Here is a 24,503-nt window from a genome sequence, read left to right on the forward strand (position 1 = left end):
AGACTATTTTTCTTTAGTGGAAGAGGAGGCAAAATGGCTCTTTTGATAGTAAAAGTTGCTGACCCCTGACCTAGGGGATCGAGAATTAAGGGGCCAGTGCTACACCTTTTTTTTATAAAAAAATGGGTGTCGCATTTAAATCAAACAAAATTTTTACTTTACTTACTTTTCTACTAATAGGGTTGTCTACCCTATTTATGTAAAGTAAAAAGTCTGGGTTAAGTCTAAGGCACGCTTTAATGAACAGGGGAACCTACAGCTACCAGTTCAAAATAACTATGGATCAGTGGAGGGTTAGTTTAGCTCAGGGTAAAGCAGAAACATGAACTGCACTTTGTTGCAGGCATTTACTTTCTTTCCTAGTGATAGCTTAGTTTCAGTGTGATAAATTATATGCTTGAAATTAGTATACACCTAAAAATAATTGTGAATATTCTTGGGGAGTTGGATTAGTTCTAAAAGTCCATAACTTGTAGTAGTTAGTGGTGTATGAGCTGCTCTCTGCTCATGTGTATTTTTCTCAAATTAACCAATTAGCCAAATTAATTGGTAAATCTGTTTTTATTATTAGCATTTTCAAAATTAAATAACAACAGTACCATTATAAGAAAATAACATAAGGGGAGGGAGGGAAAGAAATCTTACATCCAGTAATAAACAGCAAATGTAACCTAGTTAAATCACATACTTGTGCCATCCAGTTAGAGGACAGGACCCTTCTGAAAGCCAGAAAGCCTTTTCTTCACTGTTCCTCCTAATCCTAGCCCAGGCTTTACCTGCTACTGCACCAGTCACCTTTATCCACAGAAGGATTTTATGTGCATCACTCAATTGACCTTTATTATGTTATGTTATGAGAAAAGTATACAGCTTCAGCAATGTTGCTATGGGGTAACAATTCAGGAAGTGGTTGGAGAGTAATATAGTGCCTAGTGGTGGTCATACCCAGACAAAAAGATACAAGTGTATAAAGGTCAGGACAGAAGAGTACATGGTGTCAGAACACTAATATCCATGCCTAGACATCATTGAAACAAGCAGCAGAAGCTGATAAGCAGTAAGGGGAGGCAGTAGAAAGAACACCACAGCAAGGAAAAGGACATATTTCATTACTAAGCTCAAGTATTTGAAACCCAAGCAAAGTTCTAACTCCATTTTAGAGGGAAGAGTTCAACAATTCAGCTCAAAAACTCACTGCAGCTGGGTCCTTAGCACCAACTGAGCCTCTTCCAATGCTATTGGTAACAGTATTGTGCTGGACTCCCTTACAGAAAAATCATTAGTGTCAATTAAACTGACCTAACAAGTTGCTCACTGCTCAAGGAACCCCTGGCAACCTCCGGAGCAGTGGTCGCCAACCTTTTGGAGCTTGCAGACCACTAAATTTACAGACTCCGGACAACGTATGTGCGGGGAACCGTGTGTCACTCAAAGGGGAAGAAACTTCCTCCAGAGTGACGTCATGATGACAGAACCCGCCTACTCTCCTATCGCAGGTCTGAGCCTCCACCACCCTGAGCCTCCAATCCATATGGGGGACATTGTCCGTGGCTTTTGCCAGTGCGCCCCCCAGCAGCGTCCTTCTCCTAAAGTGCACCAGCCAGAGGAAACACTGCCTTGTAGGTAACTTAAAGACTAGTGATTCAGTGGCTTGTTCAGGAACTCTTAAACCTTTGTTGAGAAAGTAACAGGGCTTTGGGGGGCACTAATTATGTGTACCTATACAGCCAGTGATACAATTATTGCCCTGGGTATGTGTGTGTGTATGTATTTGTGTAAGAGAAGGGAATAGGGTAAAGTAAATGACTTCTATATATTCTACAAAATATGCTCTGTTGCCATAGAGGCTTACTAGTAAATAAAATGTTGAAAGAAATGCAAAAACATAAAACTAAAAGGTGTGGAATCATGGTAAAGTGTCTCGTCCAATACAAGGCCTACAATTTAGTAAAAGTAAATGCATACTGTGTCATATATTACATTGCAGGAAGTCTACATTGCTATACCATATGCCCCTACATGGGCCTTTTGTATTCCAGAAAATGTTGCACAATTTAGCGTATTACTTTGATTCTGCATCTTTATTCTGCAAGCTCCTGAGTTTCCCCAAGAAGCAAAATAAAAACTGTTTCTGTACCCTGTCTGTTTCATTTGCATCTCTTTTTTATTTCTCCAATTATGGATATCCTGTGGAGTCTCCATTCACTCACAAAAGGAAGAAGAAAAAACAGGCACTGCATGTCTTAAACCCCATCAGTCATGGACATTCATTGTTGCATATAGATTGTGCCTTAAAAAGCCTGATAGTTTTTTTGTTTTTTTTTCTTTATCCAATGCTTTTCTTCTGTTAATACATTTGAAAAGAAACAACATATCTTATGCCATATGGGTCAGCATCTTCTTTACAAGTGAATTTCAGGGCACCTAACAAATTATAAAAAAACAAGCATTCCACCTCCAGCTTATCCTGAATATAATTGTAATTTGTCCACAGGATGATCTAAAAAAAGTAAAACGTCCTTCAGCTTTTTGAATCTGTACATTTTGTTTTCTTTGCTTCAGAATTCAGATTCTAATTCAGAATGCATCATGACATTGGGGAGGCAAGGGGGTACATTTTTTCTTCTTTGGCTTTTTTTGCTCCTGTGGTATGTTATGTTTCCACCTAAGTTTACTTATTTATTTTTTTTATTCATATGAACTTTTGGGTTTTATTTCAGTGGCATACATCTTTCCTGGCATCATAGGCTATGTTCAACATAAAACATATATGGGATTACCTGTGAGTGTGTCATATTGGTTTGGTTGCTCACTTTGTCTACACATTTGATGTTATATATGGAGTTTATCTATTATAGACACATAGAGAGGCCCGAAGCCGTGAGAAATTAGGCGCAGGACCTATATGACGGGATGCTAGGCCTAGCCAAGGGGTTGGCTGTGGCCAACAGGGGGTGGGGCCCCCCGATCTGCTGTTAGTGAGGGCCTTGGTGGTAGGCCTCACCTGAAGCCGGGGACACACGTGGCGCAAGTGCCTGGCGGATGCTGCCTGCGGATTGTCCAAGGCCGGAGCTCGTTGGTGGTAGTAGTGATGGTCTCCACTGCCTCCTGGGCACGATCCATACCCGGGAAGCGCTTTACTCTTTGTGCCTGGCCGCAGAGGAAGTCCATGAAGCATATCTGGATCGCCGAACCAGAAGTTACGGTGGGGGGAAGGCTGGCTGCGTCACTTCCAGGAATCCCTGGGTCTTCAGTACACGAAGCTCCCTGTTTGCAAGGGAGTTTTTCGTTTTTGATGGCGGATTGAGATTCAGGGGCAGGGAGGGCCCCCCAGGAACCAGAAGGCACGCCCAGAAGACTGGGGGTGACAGGTAGGAAGAGGGGAGGTTTGGGGGGTTGGGAACAGGTCATGCTGGGTTTTAGGTGGGTGGTGCAAAGCATTACAGGGGGGGTGAGCCAGGGTCTTCAGTTTAGAAGAGGGATGGGCTGGGAGAAGTGGTCTGAGAGCGAAAACAGGTAAGAAGGGGAGAAGTGGGAGGGAAGGCTTGGGGGCGTGTGGTGCAGCGGGGGGGGTGCTTTTACGTGGGTGAGAGTTTCACAGGGGGGGTGAAAAGGGGGTTCAAGGCTTAGTGGGGAGTGCACTTGTAGGAAGGCGTCCGCAATGGGTGCTGGAAATGGGCATGTAGGCATTTTGCAAGGTTAAGGCTGGATCATTTCGTTTTAGGGGCAGTTCAGGGGGGGTGTAAAGTGGTGCTTATATGTGTACTCCTTGCATTTTTAATTGTTTACGTGTAGGGGTACTGTTGGGGAGCGTTTGGGGGTGCAGCAGCTCGAATGTGGTTAGCCGCCTTTTGGTGGGATGGTTTTTGATGAAAGAGGGGCATATCAGGTTTAGGGGGATGGAATTGGATGCGTTAGTTTGAGGCGGCGGTCAGCAGGTGGTAGAGCGGAGGCCAGAAGGAACTTGCTGGAATTTGTAGACGTGGCTTAGGTTCTGGCAGGAGTGCGGGGGTGCACAAGCCAGGTGGTATAGGAGGTGAAGTCGGGGGGAAGTTGGATGTCGCTGGGTCAGCAGGCTGAAGATAGAGGGAATTCGACAAGTGGAAAACTGGGTGTTAGTATTGGGGGAGGTTATGCTCAATTTCTTTTAAAAGCTGTACTGAGGACAGGGTACTCTATAAATCCCTGGTTAGTGCTATAGGATGGTTACACTATTTCTCCCTGGTGTTGGTGCAGCGAGAGAGTAAACTTCTTACTCGCTGTTGTGAATGCGGTGGGATGATAAACTGTCTATTATTCTTTGGGATCAGTTTGAGTAATGGTATATTCTGGTATTCCTTTTGTCAGTGCAGCGGGATGGAACGCTCTGTTCCTCCCTATGGTCAGTGGTGCGGGATGGTATATTCTATTACTCCCAGGGGATAGTCCTGTGGGATGGTTTACACTATTTCTCCCAAGTGTCAGTGTGGGGGATGGTATTTTCTATTACGTCCTGGGTAAGTCCTGTGGGATGGTTTACACTATTTCTCCCAGGTGACAGTACTGGGGGGATGGTATACTCTGTCACTCCCTGATGTCAGTGCTGTGGGGGTGCTGTGCATTTTTTCTCCCCGGTGTCAATACAGTGAGCTTGTCTTCGCTATTCCTCCTTGGTGTCAGTGCTGTGGGATGCTATTCACTGTTTCTCCCAGTTGTCAGTACTGCAGGATGGTTTGTTGTATTACTCCTTGGTGTCAGTGCTGTGGGATAGTATTCACTGTTTCTCCCAGTTGTCAGTACTGGGGGTTGGTATTCTATATTACGCCTTGGTGCTAGTACTGAGGGTTGGGTATACATTGTTTCTCCCAGTTGTCAGTAATGGGGGTTGGTATACTTTATTACTCCTTGGTGTCTGTGCTATGGGATGGTTTACACTTTTCTCCCAGGTGTCAGTTCGGCGAAGTGATATTCGCTGTTACTCCCTGGTGTCAGTACTGTGGGATGGTGTACACTATTTCTCCCAGGCGTCGGTATGGTGGGATGCTTTACTCTATTACTTGCTGGTGTCAGTGCTGTGGGATGGTATGCACTAATTTCTCCCAGGTGTCAGTACAGCGGGATAGTATATTTTTTTACTCCCTGGTGGTGGTACTGTGGGACAGTATACGCTATTGACCTTTGGAGGTTGGTTTTTGGGTACTAGTATACTCTATTACTCCCTTGTGTCGGTAGAGTGGGATGGTATGCTTTGTTCCTTCCTATTTTCGGTTGTGCTGGAGGGTTTACTTTATTACTTTATGGTGTCAGTGGTGTTTTGTGGGTATACTCCACTGCTCCCTGGTGTCGGTACTGTGGGATGGGGTGTCGAGTCCTCCTTCACATCAAGGTTTGGATGTCATGCTATATTACTTGATGGTATATGTATGGTGGGGTGGGTATGCTCTATTGCTCCCAGGTGTCAGTAATGTGGGATGGGTTTTCACTATTTCTCCCTGATGGCAATACTGGGGTGATCTACCTAGATTCTCCCTGGTGTTGGTGCTCAGTGAGGGAGTGTTTTTATTACCCCCTGGGGGTCCGTATGGTGGCTGGCGGTAGTGTGCTGTGGCAAGAGTATACTGGGATGTGTTGTGAGTAGAGTGAAGTTGTGGGCGGACATTTTGGTGGTAAGCCTGTTGACGTTGTTGTCACAGGTTATTAACTTGGTTAGCAGGTGATTCTGTAGTTGGTGGGGGTGAGTATGTATTTTGTATTGTGTGGTGAGTTGGGCACTATCGCTTTGGGTGTGGTGAGAGGTGGTCGGCGTTTTCAGCTGACCAAGAGGCAGTGTGCTCGCCTGGAGCGGAGGTGGTGGTACATTGGATGGAGGTACCTGGAATCACGGTGGAGTGGAATGGGGTCGGACCCCCGCACATTTGATGACCTGGTGTTGCGGTCTGGTTGGTGGCCAGGACAGGCACCTAGTTCAAGACAGCTCGGAGTATGGAATACGGCAGTGGGCCATCTCTGCGGCCAGAAATGGAGGAAGACTAACAGGCAGCCTGGAATTTAACAAGCTCCGAGGAAGTATGGAGGTAGCACTCAGATGCAAGGTTTCACACCTGAGCCCTGTGGCTGTTGGGCATTGGAAAAGTGGTGGATTCTGGCAGCGAGGGATCCTCTTTAGGTGGTCTCCCCATTTATGGTGAACAGATGATTATGGCTCCAGAGGTGGTGCTGGGCGGCTAGGGGCCAAGGTGGAGATGTTGGAAGAGTTAAATTCCTTTTGGGTGCGGATTCTGATGCCTTCTGGATGCCTTCTGAGACCTGCAGCCTGGTTGTTTGGGTGTATAATCGGGAGTTTGATAACATTATGGATATTGTTGTAATGGTTATGTATTAATAAAAGGGGAATTCGGTTGTTGGTTAATTAGGCTATATTCAGTGTAATATGTTGGCATTATATAACCCCAGTTTAATAATAAAAAAAATAATGGCGTGTTATGTTATGTTATATTAATGTATGCTTTTCAAAATGTAAAATGTATTTATTTATTTGTCATTTATTTAATTTTAGATATTTGTTTGTTAATTACTTGAATGGTTAATTTATTTATTTGGGTTTAAATAAACGGCTGCTTGCCAGCAAATTTAAATCCAATATTTGTGTTTGGGTATTTAATGGTGAGGGAGTGGTTGGTAAGCAGGTGGGGGGTCAGGGGGAGGTGGAGGTTATGATGATGATGGTGGTAAAGGATGGGCTAGAAGGTCTGAGCTACCCTGGTCAAGAGAGGCCCATAGCTGTAGGAAATTAGGTACAGGGCCTACATGACAGGGTGCTAGGCCTAGCCCAGGTGTGTTAAGGGGTTAATAAAATGTAGTGATGCTGGAGGGGGCTGGGCTAGTAGGGAGCGTGGGGTAGGAGGGAATTAGGAATAGGACAAGTTAAAAGGGACTGGAGGGAAGTGGGAGGCCCTCTTTTGGAAGAAAAACGTTTACCGCCCACCCATCTTTTCTGTTATGGGTATCGTTTGAAAGTTTGGTTCGTTTTAGCGGTTGGGGTCTTGGAAGGCAAGGATCCAGTGCATTGGAAAAGTGGGGGATCCTCTTCTGGGGGGTCTCCTAATGGTGAGGAGTGGTTAGTAAGCAGGTGGGGGATCAGGGGGAGGTGGAGGTTATGATGATGGTGGTGGTAAAGGAGTGGCTAGCCAGCTACCCTGGTCACAATTCCTGATGAAGCAGAAAATTTAATCTGTGAAATGTATAGAAGTTTGGGGGTCTCACATCACGCAATAATTTGGAGACTATTCAGATCGACCATAGTTTTAGTGAAAATTCCATTGCAAGGGGTAATTCACTTTGCTAGGTGAATGCCTATATTCTTTTAGTAAATCAACTCCATTGTTGCCACGGCTCTCAGGATTTGCAGTTCCTTGCAGTTTTTCTAAATTAGGCCAAGTGAAGTACAGTACTAAACAAAGAATATAAGTGAACATTAGAAAGCCCAATGTTTTCTCACAGCAATCCAAAGGTTAGCTATGTGCAAAGGATGGCATTTAGAAAGAAAAGACTGACAACCAGGTGCCCACAAGAGCAGGGCAGGGGACACAATGGGGATCCAGACAGTCCAAGGTCAGTAACTGAACGATCCGCAGATAAGGCAGTACAGGAGAGTCCATCAGAGGCATGTCCAGTAAACAGAGCCAAAAGTCATACATAGGTAGTCAGTCCACCAAACAAGGTTTTGAGGTTAACCCCTGGAACAAAGCAGAGTTGGGGGTCACGGGCAAAGGTCAGTCCAGGAGGCAAACAATCTCATGATCAGAGTCTCAGGGTTTGTCAGCCAGAAAAGCGTCTCCTAACACACATACACTCACACCCACTGCTCATGAAAAAATAGTTTTACTTGTTAATAAAAGGTCTAAGGGGCATTTAAGCAATGCTAGGAGTGGTAATTAATTGGTGGGGGGATATGGATGTGGGGGTATTTAAGGGGGTGGGGATGGGAGATTGAAATTAAGAGGAAGGGCAAGTTTGTGAGGCGCATCTTCACGGCTATGGCTTGCCACAGTCATGCATTATATTAGTGAACCCAATAACTTTGAATGGGACAGTATTTTTTTGGGAAAGTAGTGCTACAACATATGGTAATGTGTTGCTATGTAATATATTACAAATGCAGGTGCACTGCACAGGTAAATTGGGGTGCCATTCACAATATAAAGCCTTGTTATGCACCATTGCTCAAGACATTTAAAAAGGGAGCATGTTTTATTTTTGTAACACAGAGCAATACAACCCAAGGCATTAGAAGTTCAACCTTCAGTAGCACTGTGCAAATTGGTGTGTCATTCAGCATGAATAGCACCACATACCACCAACAAGTGCAATGCCGATAACACGAGAATGTGAATAGGTCTAAAATCTAAAAACAATTTAATATACAGGAACATATGTGTCATTTCTCACCATACTTAAATTTGCAATTAGTTAATGGTAAAAAGAAAAGAGCAGTAAAATAATCAGTAATCATAAACCTGCAATAAGAAACTTTTTTGGACTAGATTCATTCACATTTCAAAGCTATATATAAAGAATTTAAAAATGTTCCACATTCAATTCTCTATTTTTAAGGTTACAAATGTGTATATACATAATAACATATTTATGTAGGCGGGCTTTAAGGGGTGGAAGTGGCTTTTCAGTATGTTAAAAGTATTGTTTGCAGCCTACTTGCAGAGGATCGGAGGTGACAAAGACACCAGAGGTGAACCACAGCTACAAAAGAAGCTAATAAGAAATGCTGAAGATATTCTTCTCTCTCCTGTTCTCTATAAACATGGCTCTAGAAACGTGTGTGAACAGTCAGTAAATCTTTCTTTTCTTTCACCATATTCTATTGTATTATATTTGCTGGACATCAGATGATGTTTTTTTTTGAATGAAATGATATTTAGAAAAAAAAAACCAAAGAGCACATGAATTAAAAACAAATCAGTTTAAAAATTAAATAAAATGTATGTGGTCATGTTCTCCATTCAGTCCTATGCAGAACTGAACAATTCGTAGAGTGTGATCTCTTTATAGGGTTGAGTGGAGATGTGTTGCTCCGACAAAGGAGGTGAAGATGCCGTACAGCCAATATCTTGCTTGATTGATGATGGGTACAAATATGTCTAAAACAGATGGCTGGAGATAGGGAAATTAAAAAAAAAAATGTAACTGCACTAAAAGTCAATGTTCAGTTAGGCTGATTTACTAGGATCGTTCACTTATCAAAGTTAATGCTATGTTCATTCAAAGAACAATATGGGATCTTTTAATTTTAATATTCATCATGTGCAAGCAAACATCTGTTTTTTTCATTATTTTGCTTTATTCCATGCACAAGTGATTGAATATTAAGAAACAATGCAGTTCACATTATTCAATGATCTAAGTGAACATTCACTATGCCATGTTACCAGTCTCTAGTAGTAAATCAGCTTCATGGTCATTTGTTGGTTGGCTTTTCCATTCAACATACCTGTAACCCCAGTATATTTATTTCTGATGGCCAAGTATAACTAAACACAAAAAATTGAAAAAATTGCAGTTTAGCAGGCTTAGATGCGATGGCATTAGTTTTATTTTTACTGGTGATTTCACCAATAACACACTGCCTGTGGCAACATTCATTCACTATAGTGTGTCACCATAGACTACTCTGATTTGGAATACAAACACCTTCCCTTTTCTCATATTCATTACTTAGGGAGGAGAGGTTTTCTATTTAATAGCTGAAAAGGCTATAAACAACATTAGCGATTTGACTTTAGTCCACAGGAAGGTATACAGACATTAGATTGTTTGCAAGAAAATTTTTCTGTACCTGAAGAAAATGTACCTACCTAAAAGAAATCTAAAGCAGCCGAAACATTTAGGGACTAAGCTAAATGGCCTAATTTATTCTACCTGTGTAGTGTTCATTTTAATGGCTTGATGCACCTAAAATATAATTTACTTAAATATAGCACAAGATAAAAAGTTCCTAAATCTGTGCAGCTCTATTTAATTACAGCCTTTTAGCACAGAACATTTGTTTTGTATTTTTGCTTTAAAAGTGACACCATAGAAACTGCTTTAAAAAGAAAGGCAGGATATATGAATATCAGTGAGGTATTTGTGGTAATAATATAATAATATATATTAATGTGTTATAATCATCCGCAAGCTTCAATTATAAAGAGAGGCGTGTAATTAAGGAGCAAATTGCCCCTAGCATCATAGGGATTATGTATTTTCAGTAGGCACATATTTTGAAATATTAGTACTGTGGTTTTTGGGCATTTTTTTGTGTTTTTACTTGCAAGTTTGACATTTTGCATGTGTTAACTGTCCTGTGTGTCATTAGATTTCTGGAGAATTCACTGGATCAGTGCTTCTCAACCGGGGTTCCTCCAGAGATTGCTAGGGGGTCTTTGAGTAATGAGCAGTTTGTGACTCCCAGGTCATTTCACCTGATACCAATGATCTTTTGGCTCTCTGTAATGGTGACATTCTTCCCACTGCCCAGCAAATAGGCATTCTTTTTACTATGGACTACACTAATGTACTGCAAAGTGTGGATACAGTAATATTAGCAGGAGTTCCCTGAAGACCTGAAAGTTATTTCAAGGGTTCCGCCATGTTAAATAGGTTGAGAAATACTGCACTAGAGGGAGCAAATACTCAATTTTTAAGTATTGAAAAGGTAAAAACCAAGCTAATAGTAACACCAAATATTGAATATTTACTAAGTTAATATTTGTGTAGAACAAAAACAAATAAATGAAATTAAAGTAATTTCAGTCTTCTTTTATTCTAAAAATAATAGCTGGTGATCCTTCCACGAAGGTCCTTCATGGTTCTGGTGCTATTATCACTTTCCGATCTCCCTCCAGTCAGCTCATTGCACAACTCAAGGTGTTGTCACCATTTGCAGACCTGACCTAACTTGCCATGTAGCCACCAGTACAATGCATCATGTGCATGTAGTCCACCAATGGAGCGCTAGAGTAAGGACCACCATGGAGGGGGCAAGGGGTAATTCTGTACCAGCTCCTAAACTAAAAGCTTTACTTTTGCAATGCTGGATTTTTTGACATTGGAACAGGGGGTCCAGGAAGTAGATGGCAGCCTTGGCTAGAGTGCAAGCAGTCTACCCCAGGGAGCTGCTGCAAAGACGTTGTAGGAGATCAGTAGCATTCTGGTGTTGTTTTATGCCCCCATCTCTTGACCATTCGTGGAAGGCAGTGTGTTTTGTGAATGCCATTCAGGTGGTTTGAATTGATGCAGCAATAAGCAAGACCCACAGATCTCAATTTGCTTTACAGTGTTTCTGTAAAAATCATCTTAGGTGTAAATGTTATTTTTTATTTTTATTTGGGGTCTCATAGGTAAACAGAATTTACTAAAACAAGAACCTGAAAAGTTACAACTTTATTCTGGAGAAACCACAAATATTACCTGCACAGTGACTACGGTGAAGGCAACAAACATGTACCTTAGGAAACGTTTCACGAAAATAATGACCATCAATACTGTTACAACTGAGATACAAAAAGACTATCAGAATCGTATGACATGCTCTGGCGAACCTTCAAATTTCACTGTAACATTGGCAAATCTTACAGAAGCTGACAGTGACTTTTATATCTGTGATGGCCTCACTGCTGACAACAATGGAATTCATGGAAATGGAACCCTTATTATTGTTGGTAAGCTCATCACAAATATTTTCTGATTTGTCTTTAATATGGACTGATGCAAATGTTTCTTAATAGAGATGAGTAAGTTGTGATGTTTTGCATGTGATTCAGCAAAATGACTTGTTCCACTCACTAAAAAACTGATTATCCCCATGCAGAAACCTGCGTGTTGCCATTTTAATAGCTTTTATATATGTCCTTAGCAGCTTGGAGATCTTGTTTTGAAGCAGAATTCCAAGCAAACAGCTCAAAATACATTTGACAAATACATAGATGTTTACCGATTTACCTGCCACTTGTAATTTAAACTTTTATAACTGCACATTTAAGCAGGGGAGGCTGCTATTTTTTAGTATAGCAATATAACTTCCTGTATCCCTACGTAAAAATTATGGCTACCTGTATGAGTAGCTGATCTAAAAGGAATGAAATACTGTATTGAATAGTGGTAGAATGGCCTATTAGGGTCTTATTCATTGGACCACACCAGTCCAAAAATTATACCTACACTATTTCTGTGGTGCAAAGCAGAGAAACACAGACCATGCATTGAAGCATCACGCCATTGTGTAAAATATGTGTCCCCATGTAATATGTGCAATAGCTTTCAGGTTACCACAATGAAAATATATTACCAAGCCATTGTAGATTCCTTGTCAGCAAACATTTGTAGCACCCACCCCCTAGGAGATGCTGGAATGGTGTCACTAAGTCCAAGTATATGAATTTTCTTTTGGGAAGGCTGACTCTTTTGATATCCCCAGAACCCTGTTCTCTAGCATAGCCCCAATCTCAGGTGGACCAAATTTGAAAAACTCCAAAAAAACTAATCTAGCCCCCAGTAGGCTCCACAGAGAACTTTCGTGTAGACTCCTTGGTGTGCAGCTTAAGGCCCCAGTGGGATTACCCCACACCACTCACCACTCAGGTCAACTCTGTTACTCACATACGGTGCTCTCCCCTTCCCTAGGTTATTCCCCAGTATTTATACAGTGTTTCTCAACCAGGGCTTCTTGGAACCCTAGGAATTCATCAGAGTAGTCAGGTAAAGTGACACTAATAATCTTTTTGGCTATCTGTAAGAATGGCATTCACTTCTAAGTGACCTTTTACTTGGGTAATGAAATCCCTCCCAGCAATTAGGAAATATTTGGGTATTCTTTGCATTGTGAACTTTCACTGCATTCACTAAGCTAGGTGAAGTATCTTCTGCAGGATGAGAGTTCAATATGGTAAATCAAGCAGCCTATATTCCTTTAGTAAATCAGCCCCAATGTCTTTTTTTCCCTAAACCAAAAACTAAATATTTTGAAACCTCATATTGTGGACACCTTAAATCATTTTACGCATTTCAGGTGCTTATATTTTAGATTAATTTCGCCGGAAAATAATTATGGTGTGGAAAGTTTTATTGGAGCAGGGAGAACATATTTTTTATAATGATGTGTGTTCTAAAAAAATGTGACATCCGTGGTGAAAGTGGTCATTATATTTCAACAGGAAAACAAGCCATAAATGATGAAAAAAATGAAAATGAAACGGGAGAAGTGCATAAGCCTTTGAACAAGACCCCTATTATCATCTCTGTCTGTGTTTTTCTCATCATCCTTGTAATCTTTGCATTTGTCGTATATAAAACAAAAATGGTAAGTCTTACATGAAGTTGATTAGTAACATTTTTTTCTTTCATTTTAAACAACTTCATCTTTGGAGCCTAATATAGCTAATAATGAATGTTGGATGTAACAATTTCATGTCCATAGACACTTTGAAACCTTTTTAGAAAACGCTATGGCTAGCCAAACAAACAAAAAAAATAAATCATCCAAAAGTAATTTAAATGGAAGGTCAGCATTATCACCTTAGGAAATGAGGGGTGGATGGGTCAAACCTTCTCTAAGTTCTATGTCCTCTCACAAGTACAAACACCATAATGGATCCTCATACATCTAGTCTTCTATTCCTCTAGGCCAGGGGTCGCACAGCGGGACCAGGTAAGTGGGGATTTTAGTGTAGGCGAAAAAATACGGGCTTAACCAAAAGAGCCAAAATATTTAGTGCGAGAAATTACGGGCTTAGCGGTTAGGGGGTTAAGTAAAAAATTAAAACAATTAAACATTTACTTACAACACTAACTTGTCGTCGAAAGTGAATTAAAACCTACATAGAAACATCCGACCACGGCGTCATTCGAGAGCTTTCGACGGACTGACAACAGTGACGACGCGTGTCACGGGGGACGGGTGCGGTGAAAAGCGAGTACAAGTGGCTGAGAGATAGAATCGGTGCCTAATCCTCGTTAATTGATTCAGAACGATTTTGAAATGTTTTTTTTTTTTGATAAAATAAATAATATTTGCGTATGGAACTAAAGAGCCGCAGCTTCACATCCAAAGAGCCGCATGTGGCTCGCGAGCCGCAGGTTACCGACCCCTGCTCTTTACTTTCTAAATTTATCAACTTTTTTCTTTTTACAGAGCAATCAATTAGCTGCTGTAGCATTCAACCTTCTCACTTTTTGTAGTTCTACACCTTGGTTCACAGGTCTACAGACTTGTAATGGTTAATTATAAGGATGTCCTATTTTTGTTGTTGGGTTTTTCATTTTTTTTCCATATCCAGAATATATATAGGGACTTGGGAAGACCCATAAAACATGGAGATCTCAGTCTCGATCTCTAAAGTAATAAAAAGCCAGGGGTCACTAATTCTAAGAAGGTCCTCCCATTGTTGACTACTGAACAATCACTTTAAGGCAGGCTGACCTTTTGATTTCCACAACCAGCTAGTGTCTGGATGTAGTTAGTGTTGTATTCAGGTGTACCTGATAATACTTTACCTACTATGGACAAAGGGAATGTTTGCTTTAGGGATGGACTTCGGTTTTACCTGATGGACATCATATAACGTAAAGTCAAAATAACCATTAGAAAATTTAAAGCTAAAAGGATTTGTCATTACTGATATCTCTTCTATCAAATTTAGCTGCCCAAGTTCTGATTCTGAACTTCTTGGCTCACTTGACCTAGAACAAGTATATATATATAGAATTATGAAACTGTTCTGCATGCATTCTCCATTACTCAAGGATTGATGAGAAAGCTTGGTGTCAAAGAGGTTACAAGATAATAGAAGGCTTCTAAAACAAGGCTTGGCTGAAAAAAGAGCATTCAAAGCACAATAAATGCTTATGTCTTTACCTCTCTATTTTGTGCTGGGAAGCACAAGTATTTGGTGCTTCTTGATATGGAGGAACATGTAATTCACTTACTGCACCTAATTTAGTAAAGCTCTCCAAAACTGTAGAGGATAGACTATCATGCAAGGACCTGGGTGATCCACCAAACCTGGTATGGATTTGCTTTTAGCTGCCAAATATATTCAGTCTTGGACCAGAACCATTTCAGGTTTGCTGGATTACTTTGTTTCTCTCATGATAGTCTATTTTCTTCAGTCTTGGAGAATTTTAATAAATTAGGTCCACTGTGACAATGCTAGGACAATTACCAGGACTAGGGAGCCAGGTTCAAATCTTGGCCATGGAGTTTGTATGTGTTTACATGGGTTTTCTTTGGGCATTTCTTTCACCCCCCCCCCAAATATGGTTTATGGTACAATAACATAAAAATGATTAGGGCAATCACAGTGAGAGTAAAAGAGAAAGAATAGGAGCAAACTCTTAATACTGCTGGGTACAATGTGAGAGGAAACCATACTAGATGCAAGAGTTTTTGAGAAAAATATAAACAAGCCTAGGGGAGGGCTAAGTTCCTAGTTTAACACTTTAGCATTTTGTGTTGATGCAGCTAAGAAAAGGGCATTGTTACAAAATGTGTGAAAATAGAAACAGTATATGAGAAATATTTACGCAGATGAGTTGACAGACCATGGAGTTCATTTTACTCCAACTAATTGTTATAGTCACTAAAAACAAGATGGCAAATGCCCTACACAAAAATGAAGGTGAAAACACCAAAAACGCCCAGGTTGACAAGATCAAAGCCAGGAAATGTCAGGGAGAACTTATTGTTAAAATATCCTAGAGATTTTTGAAGCCAGGGTCTGATTTAGTAACAAAAATATATGCTTAATGTACTAAACAAAGCAGACAGGTCATTGGCCTTCTTTGAACATATATTGGCTGCTGCAGAGAAGAAGCCCACCCTCCCCCCGACTGCTAATTGGAAAATGAATGTCCAGCATCACACAGATACGTCATCACTCTTTTCTGCTTTATTCTCTTGTCAACACATGAGCACTGCAGCAGAATATGATTGGCTTCCATTGTTGCCTTTTTCTCCCCAAGTCTATGAGTCTATAGTCACGTGGATAGAGAGGATTAGGGTTGCTAATGTCATGAATGATCCAGGTACTTACATTAGATCCCTCCAGAAATATGTTTAATTATTATAAATGATACTTAACTGCAATAATTGATGTTTTTCATATCTGTCTGCCATTCTACTTTAATGAAACAAATTATATCTACCTATATTAGGAACTGTCATGCTGTACAAGTTTGATGTCTGACAAATAGATCAAAACAGAGAATACGGTGAAAAAAAATTGACGTCTAAAAATATTATCTTGCTGTTCCACAAGGTTATATCAATTTCCCCATCTACATTAAGCTGGCTAGGTATTAGACTGCTTGAAAGGAGATGTAAAACTCTGGTGTTTAATCTACTGCTGAGTGTGATTGTAGATGACATTGTACAATATTTAATTAGAAAGCCATGGAGGCCAAGTGAGGTGACATCATTAACTCAAGAAGAAGTTTCACATTTAGCTACATAGAAAAGAGGATACTCTTCGGGGTTTTGCATAGTCTCCGAGCCATTAGAATAGTGAAGATCAGCAATTAAAGAATGCAGAGAAGACAGGCGAATCCTAAGAGAATTTTTTCTGAAACCTGAAATCCAGCTATAAATAGAGTGCTCGGGGATCATGTTTGATAAATGGGGACCAGGATGATCAACTAAGTCTTCTGTAAGGTATAGGAGTGGATTGGCGAGGAGAAGACACGGTTCTGTGTTTAATCTTGCCTTTTATCATCTTTGTGGGAAGTATAAAAGTTCTATTTACCTTTTTTGAGAGCAAACAGTGGGAAAGAGGAATTTTTTATGCACATTTTCTAGAGGTGAAGATTTGTGGAAGAGGAGGAACTATGAATATTGGTGGCTCGGGGGTATGCCTATAGTGAAAATTGCCATGACCCTCAAATTTTCAAAAAGCAAACATTTGGGCATCGTATAACAAATAGACAAGAATACTAATATGTATTGAACACACAGAATCCTGGCTAATTCAGTCTCTTTCTGTATCCATCTATGTATATGTATGAATCAGAGTGAACCATCATTTTTCAATTGTCTCTACCACAAAAATGTTCATTTTGCACATGACAAAATATTCACAAAAATAAATCTAATTTCTAATTTAATTTCCCAGGTTTAACTGCATGTATACAGAGAGCATACTGAATGTGAGCCAGTGACTCCTGACCAACAAAAACCCAATACTCAAGCAGCCTATTGTGCTCCAGTGATTTCATACTTTGTGCTCAAGTACCTCTTGCATCAGTGACCCTTTTGTGCTCCATTGACCCCTAAATTCCACTAAACCCATATTCAATGAAACTGAAAAATGTATTGGACAATTTTCACAAAAACTAACATTTCCCAATATTAATAATAAAAACAAATAGAAGTAGAAAAAATTACTACAATTCATTGTATTTTTTAGCACATTACTAATTCACCAATCAGCATTGCTGGATTGGGTCACATTTGCAATGCGCAGTAGCATGCATGGACATGACACACTATAGTAGTACGTCCCAACTAGGGTTCTGCTAGGTTCCTTGAGCAATTAACAATTTGTGCCTCTCCGGTTAGTTTAACTGACACCAATGATCTTTTTATCTATCTATAAAAGTGACATTCTTCCCGCTGGTCAGTCACATTGACTACCACACTAATGTACAGTTGTGGATATAGTAATTAAAGCCGCCGTTCCCTGAAAACCTGAAAGTTATTTCAAAAGTCCTACCCCCATGCTAAAAAGGTCAAGAATCACCGCAGTAGAGGTTTAACTTTAGGAAGAACATAATATCAGCAGCCCTTATGTTTTTTTTTTCAAAATGTAACTCCTTCTTTTTTATATTCTTCGTGTTTGTTGAACAGGAGAAGAAAAAAGGAAACCAAAGCACCTATGTTGATATGACTCAAACCCTCCGCCGAAACACCATGCAAAGCACTAATGTTTATTGCCAGGCATAAAAGAACAAGCAGTTGTAAGTATTTGTGGTTCATTATCCTTAAAACAAGAAATCTGGACATTTTATTAAAGAATATATATATATATATATATATATATATATAACAAACTTGATAGTTTGTGGCAATAGGATTGAGACACAGTTCTGTGAGACAGCACAAGTTCAGTTTTCAAAAAAGCAAACTTCAGGCTCCTGCCTAGATTCTTTATTTTCAGCACAAGGTTGGAATACACAGATAGCCAGGCTGGACAACTATCACAATTGCTAGTTGCTGCTCTTGTTAGCAGTAATATATATAGTCCTTTCACACAAAACAAAACTTGGCAACTTAAAAGTCTCTTTAGCTCTAGGGATGAGTAAGAATGCCTCTGACATTCTCACAAAAATTTCCCCGAACGTCCGATGGGCCTGCGAAATTTCGGCGAACCGATTTCGCAAATTCCATTGAAGTGCAGGTTCCCACAGTCCCTGGGCTGTACTTACAGGAGTGCCTTCATTCAGCTGTGACTGCAGGCGAACTCCAGATAAACTTTCAATGGAGTTTCTCCATTGAGAGCTCATCTGAGTTAAGTTCCCATGGTCACCCGATTGTACTTATAATTTATCATCTGAGTTCGGCGGTAACACAACCTCGTGGCGCATCACAAGGCCATTCTCGCTTACATGTTCTGTAAGCGAGAAAGACCAGATTCGCTGTGAGATCGAAATTAAAAATTTTGATCGCTCATCCCCATTTAGCTCTTTTTCCCCTCTAGTTTCGGAAGTCAGTAAGCTCTCATTAATTCGTAGCTCATGTGATGTGAGCCCTGTGATATCCACGTCCCAGTGAAGACACAAACATTGGGTGGCCAAGAATCCCTCTTCCTTCGCCAGCTCCAGGACTAGTATCACCGGCTTTTCAATAAAGCCACCTGTCTAGCCAATACTTCCAATGACCAGTAAAATGCAGGACACCTCAGCCTCTTCGCTATATAAAATACCTAGGACCTTTTTTATCACCAATATATAGTGATATCTTCTAAAACACTCATGTTGGTTATCAGCACACCTCATACTTTCAACCACATTTGACAAAGGTGTCCCATTTTTTGCTAAACCACAAGGGTAAAACAGAAAAGAAAGTCTGTTCCCAAAATGCCCTCTACTTATTGAAGATTATAATTTTACCAATTTGTAGTCTACTGTACAAAGCTTGGTTTCAAGCTTAATGGTGACAGTATGATTATTCTCATGTGAAATGGAAGAGTGTACACTACTCATGTGTTTTTGAGACACTAGAGACATCCAAAATACCCCCAGCTACCAATTCGCAGTGCTTAACTGGACTTTCCTTTGCCAGGTCCTGTTGCCCCCCCCCCATATCTTGCTGGATCCACTGGATGTTACACCTACAACTGTGTACGACTGTGTAACATCCAGGAGAAACATTGCTGCCTCAGGACAGGTCACAGCTCCATTTCTACGGAGCAACATATTCTGCTCCTCACTTTGTGTCCTGCATTTTTAGTAAATGGATAGTGTTACAAGTTCCAAACTCCTCCCAACAGTGAAACTCGCAAATCTTTTCCAAGCTGTATACACTCTCCAAAAACACAAATATTGAAGCAAACTGACCCTTACTGTAGTATGTACCACACAGTTCCCTCTGTTAGCCAGTGTTCCACACATTGTGCTTTCTTTGATTACCCACAGCAATGACATCCCCACTCCACTCACTTTGCAGCACAAACCTCCGGCTTGCAGATGATTTCCATCTGGCGTACACTTGTAATACTTAGTAAGGATCCTCTCATGGAGCAGACACTTAAATTCTAGATTCCTGTCTGGCTTGTACTAGGAAAAGAAAACTTTGCTTCAGCAGTATGGTAACACAAAAGTTTCAGACAGCTAACAAGTCCAAAATGGTCAAATGTTAATCATGGTATCAGTTCCAAACTCAGCGTGCTTTTCACTATGCACCAAACTCTGTTGGCTGGTTATCCCATTTAAGCACTCAGTCCTCTTTTCCAGAGCCCACCTGGCTTCAGGCTCCAACTCTACCCCAACCTCAAGAACAAAAACTCTTTTATTATTATCATCAGCCAGGTGCTTCCTAGCCACCCTCAATTTATGACCTGGAAGAGGGATGGAGTGCCTGACCTATGCAGTCCTTCATAGACACTCCAGGCCTGGATTTCAAATAAAAAGTTGTGAATCTGCAGCACTGCAAGTACTACAAAGTTAGCACAGGTATGTGCAGGCACTTCTAGGTATGTATCCCCTACAAATCCAATATGTAGGATTTGCTGAAAGTGCAGTGTGCACGGTGGGATGCAAAGTCTCCAATTGGCTGCCATTGCTGACATAAAGGTCAGTCATTTTTGATGCTTCAGTATCTTTTGAGTTGCTTATTGATCATGAGAATATGTAGTCCATGAAAGTCAAGAAAAGTCAGATGTTTTTATCTTCAAACTCATTCATTTTCTCATGACAGCATTTCTGCAAAGCATCTTGGAAAGAGTTAATTCAGTAGCCTGTAAAAGAAGAGGAAGAAGGATTGGAATTCCCATAAATACAACCATGGTGATGATTTCAATGGATGAATTACACCAATTTCAGAAGATTTCTTAGCAGACAGTCCCGCTGTTAAGTAATGCACAATTATTGAACTGTATGTTAAAAAAACCCTGTTGGACTTTTGTAAATTGAAATTGAAAGGATTGTGGTTACAAATATTTTTTTGTAGTCCCTATTAAATATTTCAAGCTGAACTCCAGGGAGATACATATTAATGCAGCTGTATTTTTTAATATAAGTGTAGTGTAAGTATCCAAATCAGACTTTGTTTCAATTTCTTTTAATCCCATGCATGGTAGAATTTAAACTGGGTGAGCATAAAAGGCCAGTTAGGTGCAGTGCAAGCAGCAAAGTACTAAAAGGAGAGAGCAGTGTGACAGAAAGATGAACTCATCAGTCTGCTGCTTCTCCTTTGGAGTAGGTGGAGAGACCATTATGTGTTAACAAAATGCCAATTTCTTCAGAGCCATATGGTTCCGGGTTTATGGAACCAGCAGCTTTTAGGTGCAGAATTTGATGCCCTTTTCCAAGGGCTCCCTCAAACTAGTTTTCTCCAGTAAGCATGTTGTCAATGAAAGGAACAAGCAGTGTTCCCCGTGACTAGTGGCTGTCAGGGAGGGGGACTGGGCATGTAAGTATGCAGGCAGTGAAGTCTAAAAAACTTCCATTCTGCATACCTATTTTAGGTCAGTAGTGAAGCCATTATCAAGAAAACAGGTTCACAGTCTGCACCTTCATAGATAAATTGGATTCACTTATATATCAGATTTCACTAAATTCCATTAAAAGCAAAAATATCAAAAAGCTGCAATTTTGATATTTTCTGCATAAAGAGCTTAAAGAATTGTTCAGGTTGTTGAACTTTGGTGGTATCTACAAGCTTCACTGCTGTCACCCACTCCTCAAAGCCCTGGCTATCATTATTATGAATTGGAGCATGTAAAATCCCCTTTCCTATGCCACTGGGGGGATTTCTTATTTACTACAGTCCTAGTGACAAATTAGGAAATAAAAAGGGATTAGACCATTTTTAGCCAAACAGGGGTCCCCATTGGAAAATTTGCTGCACCTCATGGTCCGGTGACAACATTTGGTAATTTCTATAACTTTCTATACTTGGGCAGCATGGTGGCTCAGGGGTTAGCACTCCGGCCTAGGTTCGAATCCCAACCAGGACACTATCTGCATGGAGTTTGCAGGTTCTCCCCGTGTCTGCATAGGTTTCCTCCAGGTACTCCGGTTTCCTCCCACATCCCAAAAACATGCAGTTAGGTTATTTGGCTTCCCCTCCAGTTAGTGATACGACTATGGACTTTGTACAGCGCTGCGTAATATGATGGCGCTATATAAATACTGTGTAATAATAAAAATATACCACAAACAAAGGCTGTCAGGACAAACCAATATGGTGAATATTCTCAACAGGGAAAAAGATAGTATTCAAATTTAGCAGAAGTTCCAATCCTATCCATGTGTTTTTAAAAAAATGGGTTGATTTATGTACACTTTAAAATATCTAGCAAAAAATACGTGAGAATTTAAAAAAAATAATAATAATACTAATTTTATAATAGTAGTTGACAAATAAACATTGGGCAGCAAGGTGTGTGAAGTTCATTCTTTTAGAATAAATTATCTCCAAAAAATGCTTGGACCTGCTTTAGCTGCAGTCAAACAAATCATTGTCAAAAACAGTTGAATAAATCTATACAGGTCAATAAATATAATAATGTTAACATATAAATTATAATTAAAAGTTGAATACAATATAAGCAAATTAAAACTGTGTGCTGTTATGATTTTAAGCGAGGATGTTATTTAAATTGGCATTAAATAGTGAAAACTATATTCTTATTCCCACCTGGGAAAGTTTGAAGTATAAAAAAGCCCATTGAGTTTATTGTATCACATGTGCTTTTTAGTAGTTATATTCTATTTTGTATATCTTGTTCAAGTGCCATGTTTTATACTCATTCTATGTTCATTTTTAAAGAAATTTACACTTTTTGCTGTTAGTTGAAAACTTTGTTGCCAATATTTAAGATATATAGCAAACAGATACAATAATATATTAAAGCCTATTCAAAAAAAAAGAAAAAAATGGTAAAAAAAAGTAATGTTTATGTATGTGTGTACAGTCATATTATATCTTCCTTGGCAAATAAAAATATTGTATCAGTACAAAACATATCTTAGTTAACAATAATCACTCCATCTTTTTTACCTGTATAACTCTCATTGATTAGAAACTGTTTTTAAAGTGCCACTAATAGCCTGCGTATTTGGTGACCAGTTTGATAGTTTATTATAATTTAGGATTATTAGGTAATTTTTCTCTTAAAAATAGTTTCCTGGAAAAAAAATGAAAATCTTTATTTTTTGATAGATAAATAGGTGTAACAAAATGCAGTCTTTTTCTAGTTTAGTTAGTCCAAAGTCAGTATCATTGTACCAATGACTGGGGCCGTGCAAGGTAGGTCAGGAGTAGGGGATGGGAGGTCATGACCAGGGGAAAAGGGAACTGACAAAAGAGGGTTAAAATGGGAAGCAGGAGGCCAAGTGTGGGACTCAGTTCAATTTGATTGGTAAAGACGGGTCAGGTGGAGATTAGGAGGTGTTAAAAAGGGGTGGAGTGAGGAGGAGAGGTCAAAGCAGTTGAGGAGAGTGGAGAGTTTCCCTCCTGCCCTGATAGGTAAGGGCGATGTTTGTGGGATTGCTGTGATGGTACGGTGGCCGAGTTCCTTTGAGGCAGATCCTTATGGGCAAGTAAGAAATGGTCAAACACATCACAAAAAGTGCAAATATTGGGATTTAGGCAGCTGGTTGGATAGTGAGCTGCAGAAAAAGAATTTGTTCCGGGGTCAGTATGGTATGGCTGGGAACATAGATCGGTGTGGTAGTCCCAGGTGTTGGAATGGTGTGGTGATGCCTTCGAGGATCTGCAGCCAGATGGTTGTTACGGATATGTGGCAGAATGAATAATACTGTTATATTAAGGTTTTATTGATGTTGGTGCTGATGTGAATGGTATAATGACGTTTTACCAATGTTAAGTGTAAGTTTTGGATATTTTTGAGAGTTATTGTTTAAGTTGTTTTATGTAATAAACGGCTGCTTCTAGCCATTTGAGCATATCGGTGTGTAGAGTTTTTATTACAAGGTAAAAGAGGGTGGCAGGGGTCACAAGAGCAACATACAAGCTACCTGGGTCATGTCATTGTAAAAATATATTTTTATACGAAGCATACAATATTTCAAAATAAAAAAGTTTCTTTCTATACTACTTATAGAATTGCCAGGGCTCCAGTAGAGGAAGAAGAGCAAGACATAAGAGTTACACATAGACTCAAAAGTAATTGGACAATTGACTCAAAAGCTATTTCATGATCTGGTGTGGGCAATTCCTTTGTTATGTCATTATCAATTAAGCAGATAAAAGGCCTGGAGTTGATTATAGAGGGGGTGCTTGTATGTGGAAGATTTTGCTTTGAACAGACAACATGCGATCAAAGAAGCTCTCCATGCAGGTGAAACAAGCCATCCTTAAGCTGCAAAAACAGAAAAAACCCATCCGAGAAATTGCTACAATATTAGGAGTGGCAAAATCTACAGTTTGGTACATCATGAGAAAGAAACAAAGCACTGGTAAACTCAGCAACGCCATTCGTCATTCTTCCAGGGCACATTGATGAACCATGTTGGGGGATTGCTATACACAGGCCAGACTTTTACAGAGACAGCCATGACTGTTCTTGGTCAGTTATCTGGCAAGTGCACATAGCTGGGCTAACTGACCACGTGATAAGAAGTTCAGAGGCACTTGTTACTTAGTCTGAGTACTTTTAAGACATTTGATCAAAAAAAAAAGGAAAAGCAGCTGTATTGTTGGCTCAAGTTGCATAATAAAACTAGTCCCTTTTTAGACCACATTCTAGACTTTTTCATTTCTTTATAATTTTACGTTCCCATCGCTGCCTCTT

At 40.0% G+C, this 24,503-nt stretch overlaps 1 protein-coding gene across 1 annotated transcript; it reads left to right on the forward strand.

The window, feature by feature from the left end:
- The first annotated feature begins 8,704 nt into the window (after positions 1–8,704).
- LOC140325788 (uncharacterized) lies at positions 8,705–23,657 on the forward strand. The gene is made up of 5 exons (XM_072403809.1): positions 8,705–8,822; positions 11,376–11,696; positions 13,188–13,333; positions 17,873–17,982; positions 20,441–23,657. Exons 1-4 carry the CDS (start codon positions 8,759–8,761, stop codon positions 17,966–17,968), a joined length of 627 nt encoding a protein of 208 aa, XP_072259910.1. The 5' UTR covers positions 8,705–8,758; the 3' UTR covers positions 17,969–17,982; positions 20,441–23,657.
- The last annotated feature ends 846 nt before the right edge of the window (positions 23,658–24,503 follow it).

Source organism: Pyxicephalus adspersus, chromosome 3, assembly GCF_032062135.1.
Source record: "Pyxicephalus adspersus chromosome 3, UCB_Pads_2.0, whole genome shotgun sequence".
NCBI lineage: Eukaryota > Metazoa > Chordata > Amphibia > Anura > Pyxicephalidae > Pyxicephalus > Pyxicephalus adspersus.

Excerpts from the sequence above, each read along its gene's own strand:
- LOC140325788 (XM_072403809.1), top strand. The coding sequence starts at position 8,759 with ATGCTGAAGATATTCTTCTCTCTCCTGTTCTCTATAAACATGGCTCTA. Across the intron at positions 8,823-11,375 it reads TCTAGAAACGTGTGTGAACA|GTAAACAGAATTTACTAAAA; the intron begins GTCAGTAAATCT and ends GGGGTCTCATAG. Across the intron at positions 11,697-13,187 it reads TGGAACCCTTATTATTGTTG|GAAAACAAGCCATAAATGAT; the intron begins GTAAGCTCATCA and ends ATATTTCAACAG.